General features: G+C 53.3%; 1 protein-coding gene across 5 annotated transcripts in view; it reads left to right on the top strand.

Moving 5' to 3' along the window:
• The window catches only part of PFKFB4 (6-phosphofructo-2-kinase/fructose-2,6-biphosphatase 4), a 41,476-nt gene that overhangs the window by 611 nt on the left and 20,258 nt on the right, over positions 1-20,607 (top strand). For 3 of the 5 annotated variants that reach the window (XM_027522753.1, XM_027522755.1, XM_027522752.1), the window contains exons 2-7: positions 8,688-8,804; positions 8,959-9,055; positions 16,302-16,368; positions 18,878-18,952; positions 19,316-19,372; positions 20,005-20,126. In XM_027522753.1, coding sequence (XP_027378554.1) covers positions 8,688-8,804; positions 8,959-9,055; positions 16,302-16,368; positions 18,878-18,952; positions 19,316-19,372; positions 20,005-20,126 — 535 coding nt within the window. Of the gene's footprint in view, positions 1-3,115; positions 3,292-8,687; positions 8,805-8,958; positions 9,056-16,301; positions 16,369-18,877; positions 18,953-19,315; positions 19,373-20,004; positions 20,127-20,607 lie in introns of those variants that run through there. The other 2 variants (XM_027522754.1, XM_027522751.1) reach the window with 1 other exon arrangement.

Raw genomic sequence — 20,607 nt, 5'->3', positions numbered from 1 at the left:
AGCACCTCGGACTGTGTGCCCTGGCTGGTCCTGAGGCACTCTGAGCACCTACTGTGTGCCCTGTGCCAGGCGGGAATCAGCAAGTGCAGACCAGGGCTGCTCGGTCACATGGCTCTCCGCTCCCGAGTTGGAACCTCACACCTTGTGTGAGCTCGGCTCCCAGGGAGACACGGGATGATCCTTGGCTAGAAATGGCCAGAGCCACTGGGACTCCTGGGAACTCCCCAACCTCCCAGTGGTCACAGAGAGGAGAGGAGGAGGGAATAAAGTGGGAGGCAGGCCGCGGGCTTGAGCACGGGGCTCGGTAGTGCGTGTGCACGCGTGACTGTGTGCGCACCATACGTTTGCGGACTGGTGTGTGGGTCTGTGTGGGATGCGCTGAGGTCCCTGGCCTTTCTGCTGCAAAGGGTGGCATGGTGGTTGGGCCAGGACTGCCCAGCGGATATGGGGACTGGGAAGAGTTTGAGGACATCCTGCAGCTTGGAGCCTGGGACACTGGGAGGAGGTCCAGTGGTCAGTGCACAGGACACCACAGGAGCCCTCCGGCACAAGCCAGGCAGGGTCACAGGCGGGGCAGGGGGGAGGCTGAGCAGGATGTGTTCATACACAACATCCCAGCACACCTCCCACCCCTGGGCCAGGAGAGCTGGCTCACTCTGGAATGGCCCCAAGGAGGGCAAGCCACAGGGGCCAGTTATTCTACTGGACACCTGCTGATGCTGAGGGAGGGGAAAGCCAGTAGAGCATTTCAGTGCAGGGAATGTGCAAGAGTGCAGGTATGGAGGTGGGATGTGTGGGTATAGTACACCGCGTGTGGGAGGTGAGGTTCGCGAGGGCTGGCAGTTGAGCTGAGTCCATCCTGCATGGTGGGCAGGCAACTCTGTGACTCTGGGCCCTTCTCCCCTTCCTCAGTTTCCTATGTGAGAGGTGGAGCCACAGCAGGGGAGATGGGGAATATCCTCAAAGCAGATGGTGACCCTGGCTGTGGGGAGGGGCTCCAGGCTCCTCCTGCTGTTGACATGTGGCCCCACCCTGGGTATGGGGACTTGGGAGGGAGTGTCTGAGTCAACCCAGAGTCAGACTGTTTGGGCAAGAGTGGGAGGTACAGAGTCACTGCTTCCCTGGGAAGCTGGACTCAGACTTCTGGACATGGAGTTAGCTTCCCAGACCTGGTCCTGGCCTCCTGCCCGACCCTGGCTGTCCCTGATCCCCAACCTTTGACTAACACTCCAAGAGGGCCAGGGAGGAGAATGGCAGGTCTGAGAAGGTGCAGGATGTCTGTGGATGTTAGAGGAGGGAGACTCTGCAATGAGTGCTGGGGGTTGGACAGGGTGTGGGTGTGTGGTGACAAGGTCTCTGAGGCTAGCGTGGCCCCAGAATGGCCTTTGTAGTGGCCAGGAGACAAACAGGAGGGCTGTGTCAGGAACAGCATGAGTGGCTTTGGAGAAATAGGAAGTGGGTAGGAGGTCACCAGGGGCATGCTGCTCATCAGGACCTGCCCGTGGGTGTGCCAGCTGCTGGGCATGAGGCAGGGAGGGAGGTGGCCGGTGGACACTGAAGAGGGAGGCTGAAAAAGAGCGGAAGTGGTTGAGTCGGTCTGAGGTAGGGACTTCCCTGGGGAGGCAGCTTGAGCTGCTTCCAGGGAAGGTCTGTGTGGGCTTCTAGCACGTGGACCTCCTTAACCTTCCCTCCCTGTGAAATGAGCAAGACATCTGCATCAGTCATCTCAAAGGTCCTTGCCAGGCTCTGAAGGGCTGGGCTGGGACTTGGAGGACTGACTCAAGGCAGGAGTGTGGCAAGTTGGGCAGAGGAAGCCACGCTGCCCCTGTGGCGCACTGGGTGGAGCCTTTGCCCCATGCCCCAGCCCCTGAGTCCCAGCCGGGCACAGGTTCGGTTGAGAGGCCTTGGGGATGCAGTGGTCCTACCAGGGGATGTAGTGGAGGACATCGCTAGAGGGCAGTGTGACCCAGACTGGAGCCGTGTCAGCTAAGGCCTTGGCAGAAAGTGTACAAAGCTCAAGAGGCTGGGCTGAGGAGACAGAGGACTCAGGACTGGAGAGAATGAGCCAGGTGTGTTCCTGAACCTCTGGGTCTCTCCCCTGCCTCTTGCCTCCACTGCATATTTAGAGACAGGAGGGAGATGCATAACACAATAAATGATAGCATTACTGAGCTTTAGAACGGATTTCTCAGACATGGACACATTTAATCCATACCAGAATCTTGTCCTTGATGACAGTACATATTCTGTTTTCCTGATGAAGAGGCAGAGGCTCATTAAAGAACAAGTGTGTAAAAAAAAAAAAAAAGAACAAGTGTGTAAAAAAAAAAAAAAAAGAACAAGTGTGTAAACTTAATGATGTAAAATTTAGTTGGTAAAAATGAAGTCCTGGAAGGAAAAGGAAGATATTGTCAGAGTTGGATGAGTCCCCTGGGAGCTTGGTCCTACTCACCTGCTCCAGGTGGGCTGGGGTTTACCCCGAGCTCCCCAGCAGCTAAAGCAAAGAGGGAAACACGGTCAGTTTTGAGATTTGTTCTGTGTCCCCGTCCATGAGATAAATGGGCTTTTTCAACGTGATTGAGCAGGTTGTTCCTGTGTGCAGTGGAGAGTCCCGGGACTCGGAGGGTCGGGGTGCAAGGCCAGCAGGAGAGTTGACAACTGTGCCAGTGGGCAGGTGACCAGTCACGCAGGGGCCTTCAGGTTGTTCCTGACCAAGTTCTGGGGGTCACGGAGACCTGCCCCAACCCATGCAAACCCCTTCTGAGGGTCCTGAGGTCACGCAGAACGGGAACCGCGTGTCCTGGGGGCACGCTGGGGAGCCCAGGGCGTGACGGTGTGTGAGGCGTATGCAGATCAGCGTCGGGTGTGCGGGGCTCGGGCATCCAGGGCGGGGCCTGTACCATCTGAGCCCGGAACCTGTGGGGAGCTGGGCATGCGCGTCCTCCATCCTGGCATGTAGGGCGGGCCCGCTTAGTCCCAAACGGGCTCTCGGGCGAGCTGGGCATGCGTGGTCGGACGCCAGGCACCTCTGTTGGGGTGGAGCCTACTCGACCTGGGGCGGGGCCTGCGGGGAATGGGACCGGCGTCAACGCGGCTCTGGGAGGGGCGGGGCTGAGGGGCGGGGCCTCGAGTGGCCCGAGGTGGCCAGGCTGCTGGGTTGGCAGCAGCGCAGTCGGACTCATCCAAGCCCCAGGATGGCGTCCCCACGGGAACTGACCCAGAACCCCCTGAAGAAAATCTGGATGCCGTACAGCAATGGACGGCCCGCTCTGCACGCCTGCCAGCGCGGTGGTGAGGCGGGGTCCGCGGGGAAGAGGGGAAGGCAGTGCACGGGGATGGGTATTGATCTCACATGCACAGATGCGAACCGGAGACAGGTGAGGCTGCCGCGGCCGGTGGCAGGGAAGCAGGAACAGGTGTGAGGCCTCGGACAGGTGTAGCAGAGCAGGAGGCGGGTACAGGTGTGTGGCGTCTCGACTCAGCGGGACTGCGTCTGGCCGCCATCACCTAGGGAAGGGCGCGGGACCCTTGGCCCACCACTCTGTCCCCACGTCTCAGGCCGGGGGGAGGACTTGGAGGCTCGGTCTTGCTCTCTCTTGGCCAGAGAGCGTGGGCCGAACGGTCAGACTGGGATCTGCCGCTGTGTTGGCCCTCGGAGAATCTCTTGGTCTCTCTGAGCCTAGAACTTTCAAAGACGCTAGGGTGGGAGGAAAGCCCATCTCTGGGCCTGAAAACGAGTTTTTGGAGCAATTTCAGGAAAGTGCAGATGTGTTCAGGAGAGAGACAGTGAGACCACTATGTTATATGGGCCTGTCTTTGTGTCTGTGGGTGTGCAAGCGTCCAGGTGGGGTTGTGGGTGAGTGGTAAAACTGGAGGGTGGAAACATCTAGAAGATATGTTGGAAAATCATAGAATTGTTAAGGGGCTCACGTTCCCCAGGGTCTTAGGTGTTTATTCCATTTCATTGATTGCCTGCTTGTCCTTAAATGAGTCTGCAACTTCTTTCTTTATTACCAGGAAAAACAAAGATTTAGGAGTTGCTGAAACATTGTAATGAATTTGCAAGTTGGCAGGGTCCTCAGAGAACATCTAGTCTAGGTCCTGATACCTATTGGGAAATGGAGGTAGGGAGATGGTGTTACATGCTGGGCTCTGCCTGCCTCCTGACCTCTGCTTGGGAATGACAGGAGAAGAGAGAGTGCTTGGTGTCTGTTTTGCTTTCAGGCTGGCCTGGGGCCCTTGGCCTTGACCAGGATGTGACACCACCTGGAAGGAGGAGTGTGTATATCTCTTAGTACATTATTGGTTCTGTTAGGGGTGGCCATGGCTGGGGCTTTGATCAGACATCCTGGTGGGTCCTGGCTCTGATTTTGATGTTGGTCCTGGTGGGGTGCCGAAACTGTGATCCTGCCTTTAGCTCTGGGGCCGTGGCTTTCCAGTCACTATTCAGTCCTAAGGGACCATGGCTTCACCCTAGCCAACCCTGCTTCCAGACTTCTGTGGAGGTGTGGAGGGCCAAGGCCCCTTTCTCTTGTGCTTCGAATCAGTCTGTGTTAGGGCTGTGTTGCCCTGAGTTGGTGGGTGCCCTCTGCTGTTACATAAAGGGAAAGGAGTGAGAAGGCGGACTTTGGAGGCAAGAGCACTCAGATTGTGTCGTGGCTCAGCTGGTGACCTTGGGCACGGAGCTGACCCTGCAGGTCTCAGCTTCCTTATCTCTGGGACTGAGACAGTCAACAGCCTTGCACTGTGAGCCTCTTGATAAGTGCTTGATAAGTGCTAGCAGTTACTTTAGTATCTTGTCACCACCCTTTTTTCTTTGCTTCTCCATTCCTCACCCTCAGGGAATGAAGCATCAGTGAACAGCTCCGTGCCAACCCCCTTTCAGGTGGCAAAGGAGCTGAGGCCCCATGGGAGGGAACTTGCCCGGTCTCACGGCCCCTGGGGCAGACCTGTATTTCTCCAGCTCTGGGTATGCAACTGAAATGTGGCTCTGGGCTGAGCACAGGGGCTGGTGACCTGGCACTGCCTCAGGGTGTTGCAGTGGGTGGGACTGTGAGCTGACCCGGCACAGGAGGCCTTCCTGGAGGAGGCGGTGGCACCCAAGAGGCCAAAGACGAGACTTGCACGTGGTATGGGGGTTTGGGCCCCAGGCTATGGTCCCAGAGTTCATAGCAAGGAGGGAGCAAGCGGTGAATGAATGGAGACAGCATCTTAGGTCTCGAGCTCTCATTCATGAAGCATTTTACCCTCTACTTGGTGGGCTTCTAACTAGGTTGGAGGACCACAAGGACAGGTGGGAACCTGAGGTCGGGGTGGGTGGAAGCTGACTCCATCACAGGGCTTTATAGAGAAGAAGATGTGGGGACCCATCACTAGGCTGTGCTGTGCCCTGGGTTGTCCCTGGGGTCTACTCCAGCTCCTCAGGGCACCAGAGGCTGGTTGGCAGGGGGAATGTCCCCGCCTCCTCCCACTCTCTGCTAGCAGTTCTGCCTCCTTTTCATAAATCCAAAGCACAGAAGGCCTAAAAGCTGTACCCTTTCTGCTCATTGACCTGGAGGAGCTCTGGAGGCAGGTGGGGCAGGACATGGAGATGGGCCTTGGGCAACACGGCAAAAAGGGCAGTATTTGATAGCTTTTCTTAGCCAAAAGTGTGCAAGACTTCCTGGGTAAGGAAACGACTGATGTGTGCCTGGACAGAAGGACAGATGACTTTCGGTCCCCTCTGAACAGGACCGTGATGCCAGTTTGCTTGGTTTTAAAGAACTCTCCCCTCCCCAGCCCGGCTCAAGGCAGTGGGAGCAGATACAGGTCATGACTCAGTTTTGGAAGCCCCTCCAGGGACTTGAGGCTGCCCCCATGGAGACACCAGCAGATGGTGGTCACTGTGGAGCACCACGCTTGTCTCAGCCTCCTGGCTCCTTGGGCTAGTGGCCTTGAGTACGTTTACAGATAATTTACAGGAACTTGTGAGAAAAGCTGACCTGCGTATTTTCAGATTTCCTTCCGCACATGCCCTGTGTTCTGTCTCCTTGCTCAACATCGAGGTCCTGAGGGCCTGGAGCTGAGCTCCAGCAGCAAGCACCGGCTCTCCTGGTCCGCCCACCCGCGGTTCAAGTGTGTTCCCTGGGTGGGGGGCCTCGGTTTGCAATTTCTCCATTGCTTGGACGTCCCTGCTGTTCTGCTGTTGCAAGCAGGGCTCTTGTGAACACACTTGTACTCTGCTTTTTCTTTTTGAGTATTTACTTGGGATCTTATCTTGAGGAACAGAGGTGATAGGTAGCTTATGGCTCTGGTGTTGTGCCCTGACCTGCTCTCCTGCCTGCCCACCATGGCTGTGTAGGTGGCCGGGGGACATGGGGAGGAACGCTGTTGCCAAACGTGTGTGAGGAGGCCAGGGACGTCCCTGGGGAGATGGAAGCTGTGAAGAGGGGATGCGGAACCCCAGCCCTGAGGTCATGGGAGGGCCCCTCACCGAGCCATGGGAAGGGGTAGGACAGACGACTTTCGGTCCCCTCCGAATGGGGCCGTGATGCCACTTTGCTTTGTTTTATTTAAAGAACTCTCCCTTCCCCAGCCCAGCCCAAGGCAATGCGAGCAGATACAGGTCAGGACTCAGTTCTGGAAGCCCCTCCAGGGACTTGAGTCTGCCCCCATGGAGACACCACCAAATGGTAGTCACTGGCCAGCACTATGCTTGTCTCAGCCTCCTGGCTCCTTGGTCATCAGAGGGACCAGGGTGGTGCAGCTTCCCCTTACCCCGCGGTGAGTAGCTGACGGTACTGCCCTCCAGTTGCTTGGGAGCCAGCCGGGTAGGAATTGTGCAAACAGCCCAGTCTCCAGCAGCACTGGGCTGGCCCTCAGGACGCAGGGCCTTGCCTAACTTGTTTTTCTCTCGCCTTAGCCAATGCTGAGGTTTTTCTGCAAGTTTCCTCACTCTTGCTCACCATCAGTGGGGTCCCCTCCCCCTCGCTCCTGGGACTCAGTTTGGGTCCCATTTGCCCAAAGGTATTGCGTAGGAGCAGCTGAGTGCTTCCCACTGGCAAGCAGGGCTCTTTACTTCTCTTCAGGGCCTGCCTGGGGACAAACAGATGCCTCTTCACCCCAAGTCCCAAGGGCAGTCTTGAGGTGCATGTTGTTCCCTAGCCAGGCAGGCTGCCAAGGCCAGGCATAGGACACAGTTTCCTGGAACTGCTCTGGCTCTTACATGGGGAGAATGCTAGACCTTGCTGAGAGATTATCATCCTGTTTTACAGGTGACGATACTGAGGCTTGGGCTTCCCAAGTGCTGCTAGTGTTAAAGAACTCACCTGCTAATGCAGGAGACATCAGAGACACGGATTCAATCCCTGGATTGGGAAGATCCCCTGGAGGAGGGCATGGCAACCCACTCCAGTATTCTTGCCCGGAGAATCCCGTGGACAGAGGAGCCTGGTGGGCTACAGTCCATGGGGTCGCAAAAAGTCTGACACAACTGAGCGACTAAGCACGCACGCACACATGCATGCACACTCAGAGGCTCAGAGTTGACAGTGTCAGAACTCAGGCCTGCCTGACTCTGACCACCAGGCAGGGCTACCAATGGGGCCTCTGCACTCTGGCTCCAGCGAGGGAGACAAGTTGAAGGGTGGGGCCCAGCACTTGCAGAGTGTGTGGGCAAAGGAGGGGCAGTGACAGGTCTCCACAACTGTCCATGTGTCTGTCTGCTGTGGTTTCACCTGGCCTAGGTCCTGAGGACGATGAAAGGGAGGCTTCCGGAGGCAAGACCACGCTGAAAACTGAGCTGGATTGCGCGAGGTTGGCACTTCTGCCACCTTGGTGTCCGTTGTAGTGGCCAGGGCTTGGGGGGCTGGGTCCAGACTCTTTCCTGCCTCCAGCCTCAGCACCTCCTTTCTGGTGCACTGGCCTGGTGGCACGTGGAATGGCGGTGGGTGGCTCTCAGCTGGACCACCCTTGTGGGTATTGGCCTGTGTCTCTGGTCTCAGCCTCTTGTGGCCCTCACCCTAGTGGATTTTGAGGTGCCTCCCTCTCCCTCCCTGCCCACAAGTTTTGAGCACCCAACTCTGCCAGACCTTGGGATCCCAGATGACTCAGACACTGCAAGGCTGCTTCCCTGCCAAGTGATGGGTTGTAGAGAGCAGACTGGGTTGGGTTGAGGGAAAGAGCGCACCGGGTGGGTGCCTTGAAGGAAGGACTCACTGCAGAAACAGCTTCCGGGCTTTGTAGATGAGAAATCCACTGCCGCCCCCCCCGCCCACCCACCCCGGGATGCGGAAGCAGTGATGGTGTGCGAGCAGGAACGCTGAATGACTCTTGGGGTGGGAGTGCGGGTTCCTGGATGACGGACTGGTATCGGCTCTGTCCTGCCTGCTAGGGGAATTCCCCCGTGGTGTTTCGCCAGGCCTGTGGCAGCTCCAGCTTTGTATCTGGTGGTGCAGGCAGGGTAAGGTCTGGTGAGATCCCATGGCGTCTGAAAGGCCCGGGGAATGGTGCATGCCAGCCTTGGTTAGAGACCCCACCCCCTACCCCAGAGTCTGGGGGTCCGTGGGAAGCTCTCTGCTGCCAGGAGCCTGGAAAGACACATCGGAGGCCAGTCCTGTGCCCTGAAGCAGAGGAACCCTGGGCAGAGAGGCAGGGGCGCCCTGGGAGGGGTCCAGGCCTCGTGGGACACCGTGTTCCTTGCCTTTCAGTTTGCATGACCAACTGTCCAACGCTCATTGTCATGGTGGGGCTGCCTGCCAGGGGCAAGACCTACATCTCCAAGAAGCTGACTCGCTACCTGAACTGGATTGGCGTGCCCACTCGGGGTGAGATTCAGCCTCGGCTTCCCAAGCAGGGCTTGGGGTCTCTGTGGGGGAGGAGTGAGAAGGCTGGACTGCAACGGGGCCAGAGGGGTGGGTGAAGGTCGGGTGTTGGGAAGGGATGCTGTTGTGTGACAACAGAGCCTCTCCTTTCCCCCAGAGTTCAACGTGGGCCAGTATCGCCGGGACATGGTCAAGACCTACAAATCTTTTGAGTTCTTCCTTCCAGACAACGAAGAGGGCCTGAAAATCAGGAAGTGAGTGTGTGTCTATGCGTGTTTATGGAGAAGGCCCTGGAGCCCAGTTGCTAGTGATGACCAAGCTGTTCTCTGAGCCTGGGCCTTGCCCTGCCCTGTGGGCTGTGACAGAGCTGGTTTCTTGGCATCTCAGGCTGTGGTGGGGGTGGGGATATGATGGGATTGGGAACAAAGGGAAAGGGTTATGTGGGCTACTGGTGGCTGCCCTGCCCTGCCCTGCCCTGCCCTGTTCTGTTATCTCTGGGAGGGAGCTTCAGGGAGGTAGTAGAGGCTTAGCCAGGGCAGGTCTGCATAGAGGCTATACTAATGAGGGTGGGCTCTGGTAGGGAGGGGAGCTCGAAGTGAAGTAGAGATTCCGGCCTCCAAGGTGGGGGAGGCCTGATGCCTTCTTTTACAGACAGAAAGTTCAGACCCAGGACCTTTCCTCCCTAGCCTGAGGGTAAGCTGATATAGGGAGGATGTTTGCCACATGTTCCTTGGCATGTGACTGGAGGCCTCAGCTTTCCCTTGCAGCTGTCTCAGTGTTGCTGGGTGACAGGATGCAAAGTTGTGTATGAAACCTACTCCCCTCCTCCATTCAGCCGTGAACTGAGTGCTTTCTGCAGATTAACTGAGCACCAGCTGTGGTCTGAGTTGCCGTGCTGTGCCCTTCTCGGCGGGTGTCAGCTGAGGGGTCAGGAAGCGTCCTGCCCTTTCTCTGGGCCCAGCCAATGTGTGAGGGCTTTGAGCAGAGGCTGGCCCAGCTCTAGTGGGTTACTGGAATGCTAGGCCAGAAGCCACCGCTGTTGTTGCGGTTTGCCTGCTCCCTCTCTGGCCACCAGGGGGCAGGAGTTCCCCATCAGGGCTTGGCCAATCAGGTTCTCTGCTCTTGGGTCAATGGAGCGGGCCGTTGCTGCACCAAGGGAAGGGGAGTCTGACACTCAGGCCTCTGGGGCCAAATTGGGAGTAAAACTCGAGGGTGGGCTCTCTGGTGATAATGACAAAAGGGAGGGGACTGATACTTGAACCTATGGTGTGCTGGGTGTGTGATGCCCATTGCCACCCCCCACCCATTTTACAGATGAGGAAATTGAGGCTCAGGGGGTCTCATACAAAATATCAAGTAACTTCACAGAGCCCAGAATTAGGTCTAAGCCCCTGTTTCACTATAAACTGTCCTGTCCATCATTCCCAATTCCCAATTCGTAGATCAAAGGTTGCATCAAGTGCAAATTCTATACCCATCTCAAGCTGTGGGCACTCATTAGCTGCTTTGATCTTCCCTACAGTGGGTTGTGGTGCCTCCCTTCCCCAGATGCTGAGGCTGAGGTCAGAAGCGGTGGTATTGTCTGGGATCATTCAGGGTTTGATTTGAAGCCAGGACTGTCTGACTCCAAAGTGTTTGTGGGGAGAATAAGGAAGCTAGTGCATTCCCAGAGCTTGTTGGCCCTTCTGCTTAGACTGCCTATTGAAGGTAGGAATTGGGATTAATTCTCATGGCGAAACCCAGACTCAGAAGAGGTTAGGGAACTAGTCCAAGATCACCCAGTGGGAACAGAGGTCCTAGCAGTAGAAGCTGGGGGCAGGTTCACATGTGCTTCTCTGTAGGCACACCCTCTGGCTGTTCCTAGGAACTCTCCCTTGTGTTTCCAAAGCCTGGGACTGGCCCCTGCACCAGCGCCCCATTTCCCATTAACCAGCCCCAGATGGCCCACGGATAATTGGCAAAACAGAAGGATCAGACTTTTTAAAAATGGCAAACCTAGGAAGAGAAGCCTACATTTCCCAGAGACACAGGTTTTACACATTGTTGAGGTTCCTGGAGGTATACGGTGTGGAGGTCTGAACCTGATGCTGGGTACAGTGGAAGGTCTAGAAAAGGGCATGTGCAGCCGTGTGTGTGCAGGTGCTCCCTCTTTATCTACACTTCGGTATGTGCTTAAATACACACCAAGCACACTCGTATACGTGCACAGTCACATAGTGCAGGAAGATGTGTGCACACACCTTATGTACAAAGTATGTAAGTGTTCACACACGTGCACATCCTCTGTGTGCATGTTTGGACATATAAAAACCTATAATTGTGCACACTGGTGTGTGCACAGACATACCCCATGTGCACGTGAATACCAGCAAATTTGGAAAACTCAGCAGTGGCCACAGGACTGGAAAAGGTCAGTTTTCATTCCAATCCCAAAGAAAGGCAATGCCAAAGAATGCTCAAACTACCGCACAATTGCACTCATCTCACACACTAGTAAAGTAATGCTCAAAATTCTCCAAGCCAGGCTTCAGCAATATGTGAACCGTGAACTTCCTGATGTTCAAGCTGGTTTTAGAAAAGGCAGAGGAACCAGAGATCAAATTGCCAACATCCGCTGGATCATGGAAAAAGCAAGAGAGTTCCAGAAAAACATCTATTTCTGCTTTATTGACTCTGCCAAAGCCTTTGACTGTGTGGATCACAATAAATTGTGGAAAATTCTTCAAGAGATGGGAATACCAGACCACCTGACCTGCCTCTTGAGAAATTTGTATGCAGGTCAGGAAGCAACAGCTAGAACTGGACATGGAACAACAGACTGGTTCCAAATAGGAAAAGGAGTACGGCAAGGCTGTATATTGTCACCCTGCTTATTTAACTTATATGCAGAGTACATCATGAGAAACGCTGGGCTGGAAGAAACACAAGCTGGAATCAGGATTGCCGGGAGAAATATCAATAACCTCAGGTATGTAGATGACACCACCCTTATGGCAGAAAGTGAAGAGGAACTCAAAAGCCTCTTGATGAAAGTGAAAGTGGAGAGTGAAAAAGTTGGCTTAAAGCACAACATTCAGAAAACGAAGATCATGGCATCCAGTCCCATCACTTCATGGGAAACAGTGGAAACAGTGTCAGACTTTATTTTTTTGGGCTCCAAAATCACTGCAGATGGTGACTGCAGCCATGAAATTAAAAGACACTTACTCCTTGGAAGGAAAGTTATGACCAACCTAGATAGCATATTCAAAAGCAGAGACATTACTTTGCCAACAAAGGTTTGTCTAATCAAGGCTATGGTTTTTCCTGTGGTCATGTATGGATGTGAAAGTTGGACTGTGAAGAAGGCTGAGTGCCGAAGAATTGATGCTTTTGAACTGTGGTGTTGGAGAAGACTCTTGAGAGTCCCTTGGACTGCAAGGAGATCCAACCAGTCCATTCTGAAGGAGATCAGCCCTGGGATTTCTTTGGAAGGACTGATGCTAAAGCTGAAACTCCAGTACTTTGGCCACCTCATGTGAAGAGTTGACTCATTGGAAAAGACTCTGATGCTGGGAGGGATTGGGGGCAGGAGGAGAAGGGGATGACAGAGGATGAGATGGCTGGATGGCATCACTGACTCGATGGACCTGAGTCTGAGTGAACTCCGGGAGTTGGTGATGGACAGGGAGGCCTGGCGTGCTGCGGTTCATGGGGTCGCAAAGAGTCAGACCGACTGAGCGCCTGATCTGATCTGATCTGATCTGATACCTTTTCTATTTTTTTTAATTCTACCTTTTCAGTCATATACTACACACGGGCTTAGGGACACTGGGATGTTCTCTCTGACACTGATGTGTCCACCAGTTCCGTTCAATTCCGACCCTTTCTAAATGGCATTAGCATGAGTCAGTTCCCACAAGTTAAGGGCTCAGTCCCTCAAAATTGAGCCCGCTTCACACACCAGTAACGAGTCTCAGGGCCCAGCACCATCACACCCTACCAGCACCTCATCTTTTCAACCTGGAAGTGCTTTGACTCTCCTCATTCAGTTCATCTTCGGCACCTACCTCCTTTCCTGGAGGGTGGTGGTTAGGACTAAAGTTCCTCATCACTTTCTGTGACCAGCTCCATGCTAAGGCTGTCTAGGGGCCCCATCCTGAATCACTTCATTAGCATCAACTCAGGTGTGATTGGAAGAGGCTGCTTATGAATGACAAAAATCACTCCTGTCACTTAGGGAATTCCAAGGGTTTTAGGAGCTCTGCCAAGAACCCCGGACAGAGACCAGATGTATTTATCATATCATACCACAGAGACCCCCTCTGCACGTGCACAACTGCACCCCTAAGGAATTGCTCACAGGTGCTCACTAATGACTCACCCGTCACATACCCACCCATGCACATGTGTGCCCATCCATACTCACACCCACAGGGGCTCCCAGGCTGTTCCCCCCTGCATCTCCACCTGGGCCCCTTGATCCCTCCTATGAGACGTAGCCTCAACCAGAGGAGCCCCCGGAGATCATAGCCCGGACACGGGGCTCTGCATGTGGGTGGCAAGAAATGGCCCTAGCCATGCTGAGACTGCAGAAATGTGTCTCAGAGGGGCTTCAAGGAGCTCTGGTTCTTTATGTCTCAGCACAGAAAGCATTCTGTGAAGGGCAGAGCGAGAGAAAGTATTTGTTAGACTAGGACACGTGTGAGGCTTGGTGGGCAGGTGGGCAGGAGGGTCTGCTCCCAGAATTTAGTGGGTGAAGGATACAGGAGGACACAGGCCACAAGGCAGCGGGAGAGTAGAGCTCCTTCCAGTGACCTGGACTCAGTTCTGGCCCCAGTGAGCCCAGCATTCTGGTCAGCCTCTGCCGCCACGCTTGGGCACACTGCGCAGTGTATTGATGCACTCGGGGTTTACACACAAAATTCCAAGGTTGAACAAACAGGAGATCTAATTTTACTCTTCCATCAGAAAAAGTATAGGTAATAGTGTTTGAGAAGAAAAATTTTTCCTTCTTGCCTTCTAGGTTCTTTGGCTGGTCTAGTAATTAAATTGACAATGACACAGATTAACAAGACAGAAAAAAAGTTTAATAGCACCTATATCTCCTGCATACATGGGAGAGGCCTAAGAAGCCCTCACCTTAAATACCATCTTCAGCTAAAGAGAAAAGAAGACGCTGGGGGGTAAGGAGTCAGAGGACATTATCAGGAAATGCCCAGTGAATTAGGGTAAAGTTTTTATGCAGATTTAAATCTATGCCTTCAGGGAAGCCCTCACCTTAAAAACCATCTTCAGCTAAAGAGCAGGGAAGACATTGAGGGTGAGGAGTCAGGGGAAGTTACCAGGAACAGCTCACAGATTTAAATCTGTGCCTTCAGGGAATTGCCTGGTGGTCCAGTGATTAAGCTTCTGACCACAGGACCAGTGTGGGACCGTTGTTGGAGCCAATCTGATGCCTGATCCATCTGGGAACTAAGATTCCACAAACTACGTGGCTCTGCCTAAGCAAATCAATCAGTCTATGCCTTTAGCATTGATAGTTTCCAGACAGATAAGATCATCTCCTTCCTCCTGGTTCAGCAAGGGAGACACCCCTACAAATGGAGGTTTCCTTTATATTTGTAAATGTCTCTTAAAAAAGGGATCTTCTTGGCCCAGGGATTGAGCCCAGGTCGCCTGCATTTTAGGCAGATTCTTTATCTCGTCTGAGCCACTGTGGAAGCCCTAAAAAGATAAAGAAAAAAAAAAAAGGGTAAGCTGTTTTTTTTAACCTTTTATTTTGCATTGGGATGTAGACAGTTAACATGCAGTGTTGTGATAGTTTGAGGTGAACCCCAAAGGGGCTCAGCCATGCATAGACATGTAAAAAAAGGATAACTGATTCGTGTTTTCTGAGCTCCTGCGTCTGCAGTTTCTTAAAAATAATCAGCCTGAAAATAATCCTTCTGCCAAAGAGATTTATTTTGGGGTGGCACATTCTGCTCCACTGCACAGATAAAAGGTCACAGTGATTTATCTATCTTTGGACCTTGTAGGAGAAATGGATAAAGTTAGAAAGATCCGTGTATGTGGCAATCCAGTTTGCAGCAATGAACAAAAAGGCTGCGGTGTTCTGAGGACAGTGTAGTCAGTGGTCAGCCGTGGTGAGGGTTTTGCCTTCCAGAGCCTCTGTGGACATGGTGGGGGGTCCAGGAGGCAGAGACACAGCGCCCTCCTCCAGAAGGGGTCATTTGGGGAGTTCTTGGTCCACTGAAAGAAATGCACAACTTAAAATTTGAGAGTTATGTTTTATTTGGTGAGCAACACTGAGGACTTGGGAATTCCCTGGCAGTCCAGTGATCAGGACTCTGTGCTCTCACTGCCAAGGGCCCAGGTTCAGTCCCTGGTCAGGGAAGTAAATCTCACAGGCTGCACAGCATAGCCAGAGAACTTAAGCCTGTAAGATAGCCTCTCAAATAGCTCTGAGGGACTGCTCGCAGAAGTTAAGGAAGGTTCCAGGACATATAGGAGTTTGGGGGACAAAAACCAGGTAGCCCAAACATCAAGAGAGTCTGTTAAAGAACACAGACATCTCAAGTTAAGGAACCTAGAGCTTTTCTTTGAATGGAAAGAGCTAAGAGCCTGGGCTCATTGAAGTCCTCCTTTTGATATGCATTTCAGCTATCTGGGTCCAGTGTCCTGTTCTTTTCCTTCCTGAATCCCCCTCAGGGTGCACATTTGGGGGCGGCTGCAGTGGCTGAGCCTTAGCGCCTGCAACATCCTTTGTTTGGTGATACAGCAGGTGGTCTCCTTGGTCCACATTTCTCTTCTAGGAAAGAAAATTGAACCTGAAGCTTAATCCTGCCTTTTAAGCTGGAGGCTGCCGATACTGTCTCTGTTCTCCCACTGCCAGCTTCCCCACCCAACACACACACAAGGAAGTATCTGGTTTTCAAAGTGCTTATGTTGATAATCAGGAGAAATGTAGGACTCTGAGAAGTCCTGAAAATGGCAAAATGGCAGCCTGGATTTCTATCTGATGAGATAAAAGAAAAAAGTACTGAAACATGATATTTCAAAAAGTGTTCCTGGACGTCGCTGGTGGTCCAGTGGCTAAGAATCCATCTTCTAATGCACGGGACCCAGGTTTGATCCCTGGTCTGAGAAGACTCCACATGCCACGGAGAAACTAAGCTCGTGCACCACGACTGTTTAGCCTGTGCTCCGCAGCAAGAGAGTAGCCTCTGATTGCCACAACTAGAGAAAAGCCTGAGCAGTAGCAAAGAGCCAGCACAGCCAAAAATAAATAAATATGTATACTAAAAAAAGTATTCCTGATGGCCAGGAGCACATAGCCTTCCACCTACAGGAGCAGGGTTACCAAATACTGGCGGTCTTCCCGAGGAAAGAGGAACCTTGAGAAGAGAGAAGGGGCCCCAGGGGCCGTCCCCTCTCCTGGTTGGCACAGCATATGTCCCTGACCTACTGTCCTGCAGCAGCCAGCAGGTTCTTGGCTGAACGGTGTGTTCTTTTCTGAAGGCAGTGCGCGCTGACAGCCCTCCGAGACGTTCGGCGGTTCCTTAGTGAGGAGGGGGGACACGTGGCGGTGAGTATAACACGCTGGCAGCATCTGGCAGTGACATGCGGGAGCCCACCTACTTCTAGCCCTTTACTTACCAGGCATCTGGAGGGAAAGGCAGGGGACGTGTGGCCCTAGACATCCCTGGGTGCCAGCCCCCCCAGGAGGAAGCCTGAAGCTGCTCTGCAGTAGGAAGCCAGAGGCTGGATGGGGCCAAGAACTTCCCTCTGGGCTTGTGGTTGTGTTTGACCCTGCAGGACTTCCCTCTGAATACTCACAGGGTTGGCTACCCCACAGGTTAGGCATGTCATGTTACTCGAGTCTTTAGCAAATGCGATTTCTCCCGGTGTGGAGAGCATCCTGCCCAGCATTTGGTGACCATTCCGAAATCAACTGAATGCTGGGTAAGGGAATTCCATCTATGTGTTGGCCCCTCCAGTAAGGTGCACAAAGCTGAGCAAGGGTGTCTTCAGGAAAGGGCCCCACCCCAACCCTCTGCTGTCAAACATCGTGGCCATTTTTCCTTCCTTCTTCCTCTTGAAGGCATGCAGCCTGGAGCTCTGTCCCCAGCTCCATCTAGATCAGCTGCCCCCTAGGTCTGTGGCATAGCCGTCACCCTGGGAATTTCCTTCTCTTCCCTCCTGAGTTGAATGTCTGGCTCTTAGACCCCATGTCTTCCTTTTACTTGATTTACTGACTTGTTTTGTTGGAGTACAAACAAGTAGCTTTCTCAGAAAGGTACTTGGGAAGTACATTTTGTGAGACCTTACATGTCCAGAAATATCTTTTTTTTTTTTTTTTGAATCCTCACCTTTGATGGGCGGGTATAGAATTCTAGGTGGAAAGAACACTTCCTCTAAATTTTTCATGACATTGCTCCATTGTATTATGGCTGTGGGAAAGTCTGTTTTCATTCTGATTTGTTGATCCTCCTTAAAGGTTGTATTTCCTAGGGAATTCTCTGGTGATCCAGTAGTTAAGACTCTTCACCCTCTGGTTAAGACTCTGGTTTGATCCATGGTCGGGGAACTAAGATGCCACAAACCGTGCAGTACAGCCAAAAAAAAAAAGTTAAGATTAAAAAAGAAAAGATTTTATCTCCTGGAGGAGCTGGGGGCTTCTCAGGCCCTTTCTCTGGAGAAGCTTTTAGGGTCTTCAGACTGATGCGTCTTACGGTGGTCTTCTCCACAATGCCGGGTCCTTGGGCTGGGGGTTTTCATCAGGAAACTCTTCTCCAGCAGATCAGAGAAACTGTCATATATTTTACTTTGTTAAGCTACCCCCACCACTGTCTCACCGTCAAGCCCTCCCTCCTCTCCCACTTTCTGAGATGCTTTTTCTGGAACTCCTGGTGGCTGTATGTTAGACCTAATCCCTAACTTTGTGTTTTTTCCCCCTTACTCTCCCTTTGTCTCTTTTGTTCCACTTTCAGGGAGACTTCCGTAACATTATTTGAGAAGTGTTTGGCTGAAGTTTTATGCTTTTATGGTACAATTTCCAAATTTAAAATGTCTTATTTTCTGAGCGTTCCAATTTTTTCGAAGCCTGTTCTTGTTTTGTGCTTACTATATGGCATGCCACGTCGCTTTAGACAATAATTGTAGGTTTTTGACATTTCCTTCTATGCTATGCCCTGTCCTCATTTCTTAAAGTTCCTTTTATTGTGTTTGATTTAGTCTTCCTCTTTTTTTTTTTGTCTGCACCATACAGCTTGTGGGGTCTTACTTCCCTGACCAGGGATTGAATTTGTGCCCCCCTCAGTGGAAGCATGGGGTCCTAATCAGTAGACCACCAAGGAATTCCCAAGTCTTCATTTTCCATGTTAGAGGTCTTGCTGGACCATTCAGTGACCCTGGTCTAATGATAAATCCCTTTATAAAAAGTGGTGCTCTAAAATCCGCTTGGGTAGGCTGCACCTGAGGATTCTGGGCAGGCCCCAGGCAGTTCAGAACCTGCCTGGAGGAGGCAGGGAGGGGTCCTGGGGCTCCACTTGCACTTCCAGCGGAGCCAGTCCTTCCCTTTCCTCTACACCCTTGTCCCCTTTTGCCGAGATGCCTGTGCCCAGTCCCTGACTATCCCAGGTCTGCAAAACAGGTGTGCTCCGGTTGGTAAGGGCTTGTGTTTGCTTTCTCTGAGCCACTCACCAAATGTCTGTCTTAAAGAAAAAAATTATGGTGACATCGCCCATCTCCTGTCCTGTTCCCATCTTATTGGGGGTCTCAGGATGGAGTGGAAATAAATGTGGGTTTAGTTCTCCAGGTTTAGCTAGTTTCACTGGAAGTCTTGTTGGTCAGACATGAGCTGAGTGCCTGCTCTCCGGCTGTGAGCATGGGCACTTGCTCCTTCTAGCTTCCTTGAGGCACTTGCCAAGGAACTGGAGGACCAGCCCAGCCATTGCAGGTCTGAAGGGTACTGGCCAGGTGGATGGCCAGGCATCAGCTGGTCTCAGTGAGAAATCCACCCCTGTGCTCTAGCTGTCAGTTGCCTCCCACCTTTTCCAGGGCCACAGGCTGAGTTAACCCCAATTTGATTCTAGGTTTTTGATGCAACAAATACCACCCGAGAACGGAGAGCCACCATCTTTAATTTTGGGGAACAGAACGGCTACAAGGTGAGGCCCCCCGGCTTACCTCCTCGGTTGGGCTGTGGCACCTTCAGGCCCCCTGGGGCCCGTTTGTTGGCCTCCTGATATGTGCAGGCAGGTGGGCTCCTGAGTAGATTTGCAATAATGCTTTTCTCTCCACCTGGATTTCTTTCTGGGGAAGTGGGGTTCCTGGTGGGCGGGTCCTGGATGGGGTGGCACCTGCTGGGGGTTCCATGCCCCTTGTCCAGGCCCTCTCCCCTGAAGGAGGGCCTCAAGGCCCTGGCTGATCAGTATGGCCCTCAGTGGGTAGGGGGCTCCAGGGAGCCAGGCCCAGGGTCTTAAATGCATCTCTGGTTCCTGCCCTCCTGCCCGCCCTGGTCTTTGCTGCAGACCTTTTTTGTCGAGTCCATCTGTGTGGATCCTGAGGTCATAGCTGCCAACATTGTGGTGAGTGGTGTGGTGCATCTGACCTTGCGGGGGACAGGAATACACCCGAGACGGCCTGTGACAGTGAGGTCCCTCTGCAGGTTCGGCTGATGGCTGGGCCAACCTTAGCTCGGTTGGTGGGGGTGGGCGGTGGGGAGGCAGTAGATCTCTGGGCTGGGTGGTCCTGGATCCCCGAGTACCACTCGTCTGGAGAGCTGTGCATTCCTTCTTCTTCCCCTCTCTTCCCCTCCCTCTCCTTCCCCTTCGTCCTACCCTGGATGGTAGGAGATGAGCTTCAGCCCCTAGGGGGAGGCGATTTGACCCCTCACCCATATTCCCTTTTTATTTGAGAAATGAACATCAGTGTCTGGGGAGATAGTTCAGGTGGGGAGGGGCTTCAGGGCCCCTTATCCCTCTGGTCTCGCCTCCCCCTGTACCACCAAAACAAGGGACTGCAATCTCAGGATGCCCAGTAATGCTCTCTTAGCACTGGTGCGGGAGCTTGGCTCAGGGAGCCGCTGGCCTCTTCCTAATGGGACCAGCCCCCTGGAGCTGGCCTCCAGCCTCCTCCCCTGGCCCCTGCCCAGCGTTGCCCTTGGTACCCCCTGCCTGGCCTCTGGAGCTGATGCATCCTCTGTGCCTGGCTCCGGCAGCAAGTGAAACTGGGCAGCCCTGACTACATCAACCGTGATAGCGACGAGGCCGCAGAGGACTTCATGAGGCGCATTGAGTGCTATGAGAACTCGTACGAGACGCTGGACGAGGACCTGGACCGGTGAGCCGGGGCGGCCCTGTGTCCTCGGCTGTGGTGGGGGCTGGGTCTGGTCCACTGGCTGCCTTCCGTGGCTCCCCAAGGTGGTGGCTGAGGGCCCACCCCAGCAGGCAGAGATGCTCTGCCGTTTGTTTCTCTCCTCGGGGTGGAGGTCGCGGCCCAGAGGTGACTCATAGAACTGCAGTTGCTTTATCTGGAGCTCTGAAAGTCAGAATTTTCTACTATGCCATCATAAAATCAAGCCTGTTTTCTGTACAGAGGCATTTGCAAACAGTACATGCTCTTCTTGCGGTGTGGGTCTGTGTTTTGAGAAGGAGAACAGGGTGCCCAGGTCCTACCCACGAAGAGCTGACAGTGGCCAGTGCTTCATAGGAGTGAGTTCTGAATGGGGACAGCAGCCAGCCATCGGCAGGCTCTTTCTGTAAAGGCTCAGGTGGTAGATATTTTAGGCTTTGGGAGCATACAGTCTCTAACTCTGACATCT

Source organism: Bos indicus x Bos taurus, chromosome 22 (assembly GCF_003369695.1).
Source record: "Bos indicus x Bos taurus breed Angus x Brahman F1 hybrid chromosome 22, Bos_hybrid_MaternalHap_v2.0, whole genome shotgun sequence".
NCBI lineage: Eukaryota > Metazoa > Chordata > Mammalia > Artiodactyla > Bovidae > Bos > Bos indicus x Bos taurus.
This window is presented reverse-complemented; position numbering and strand designations above follow the sequence as displayed.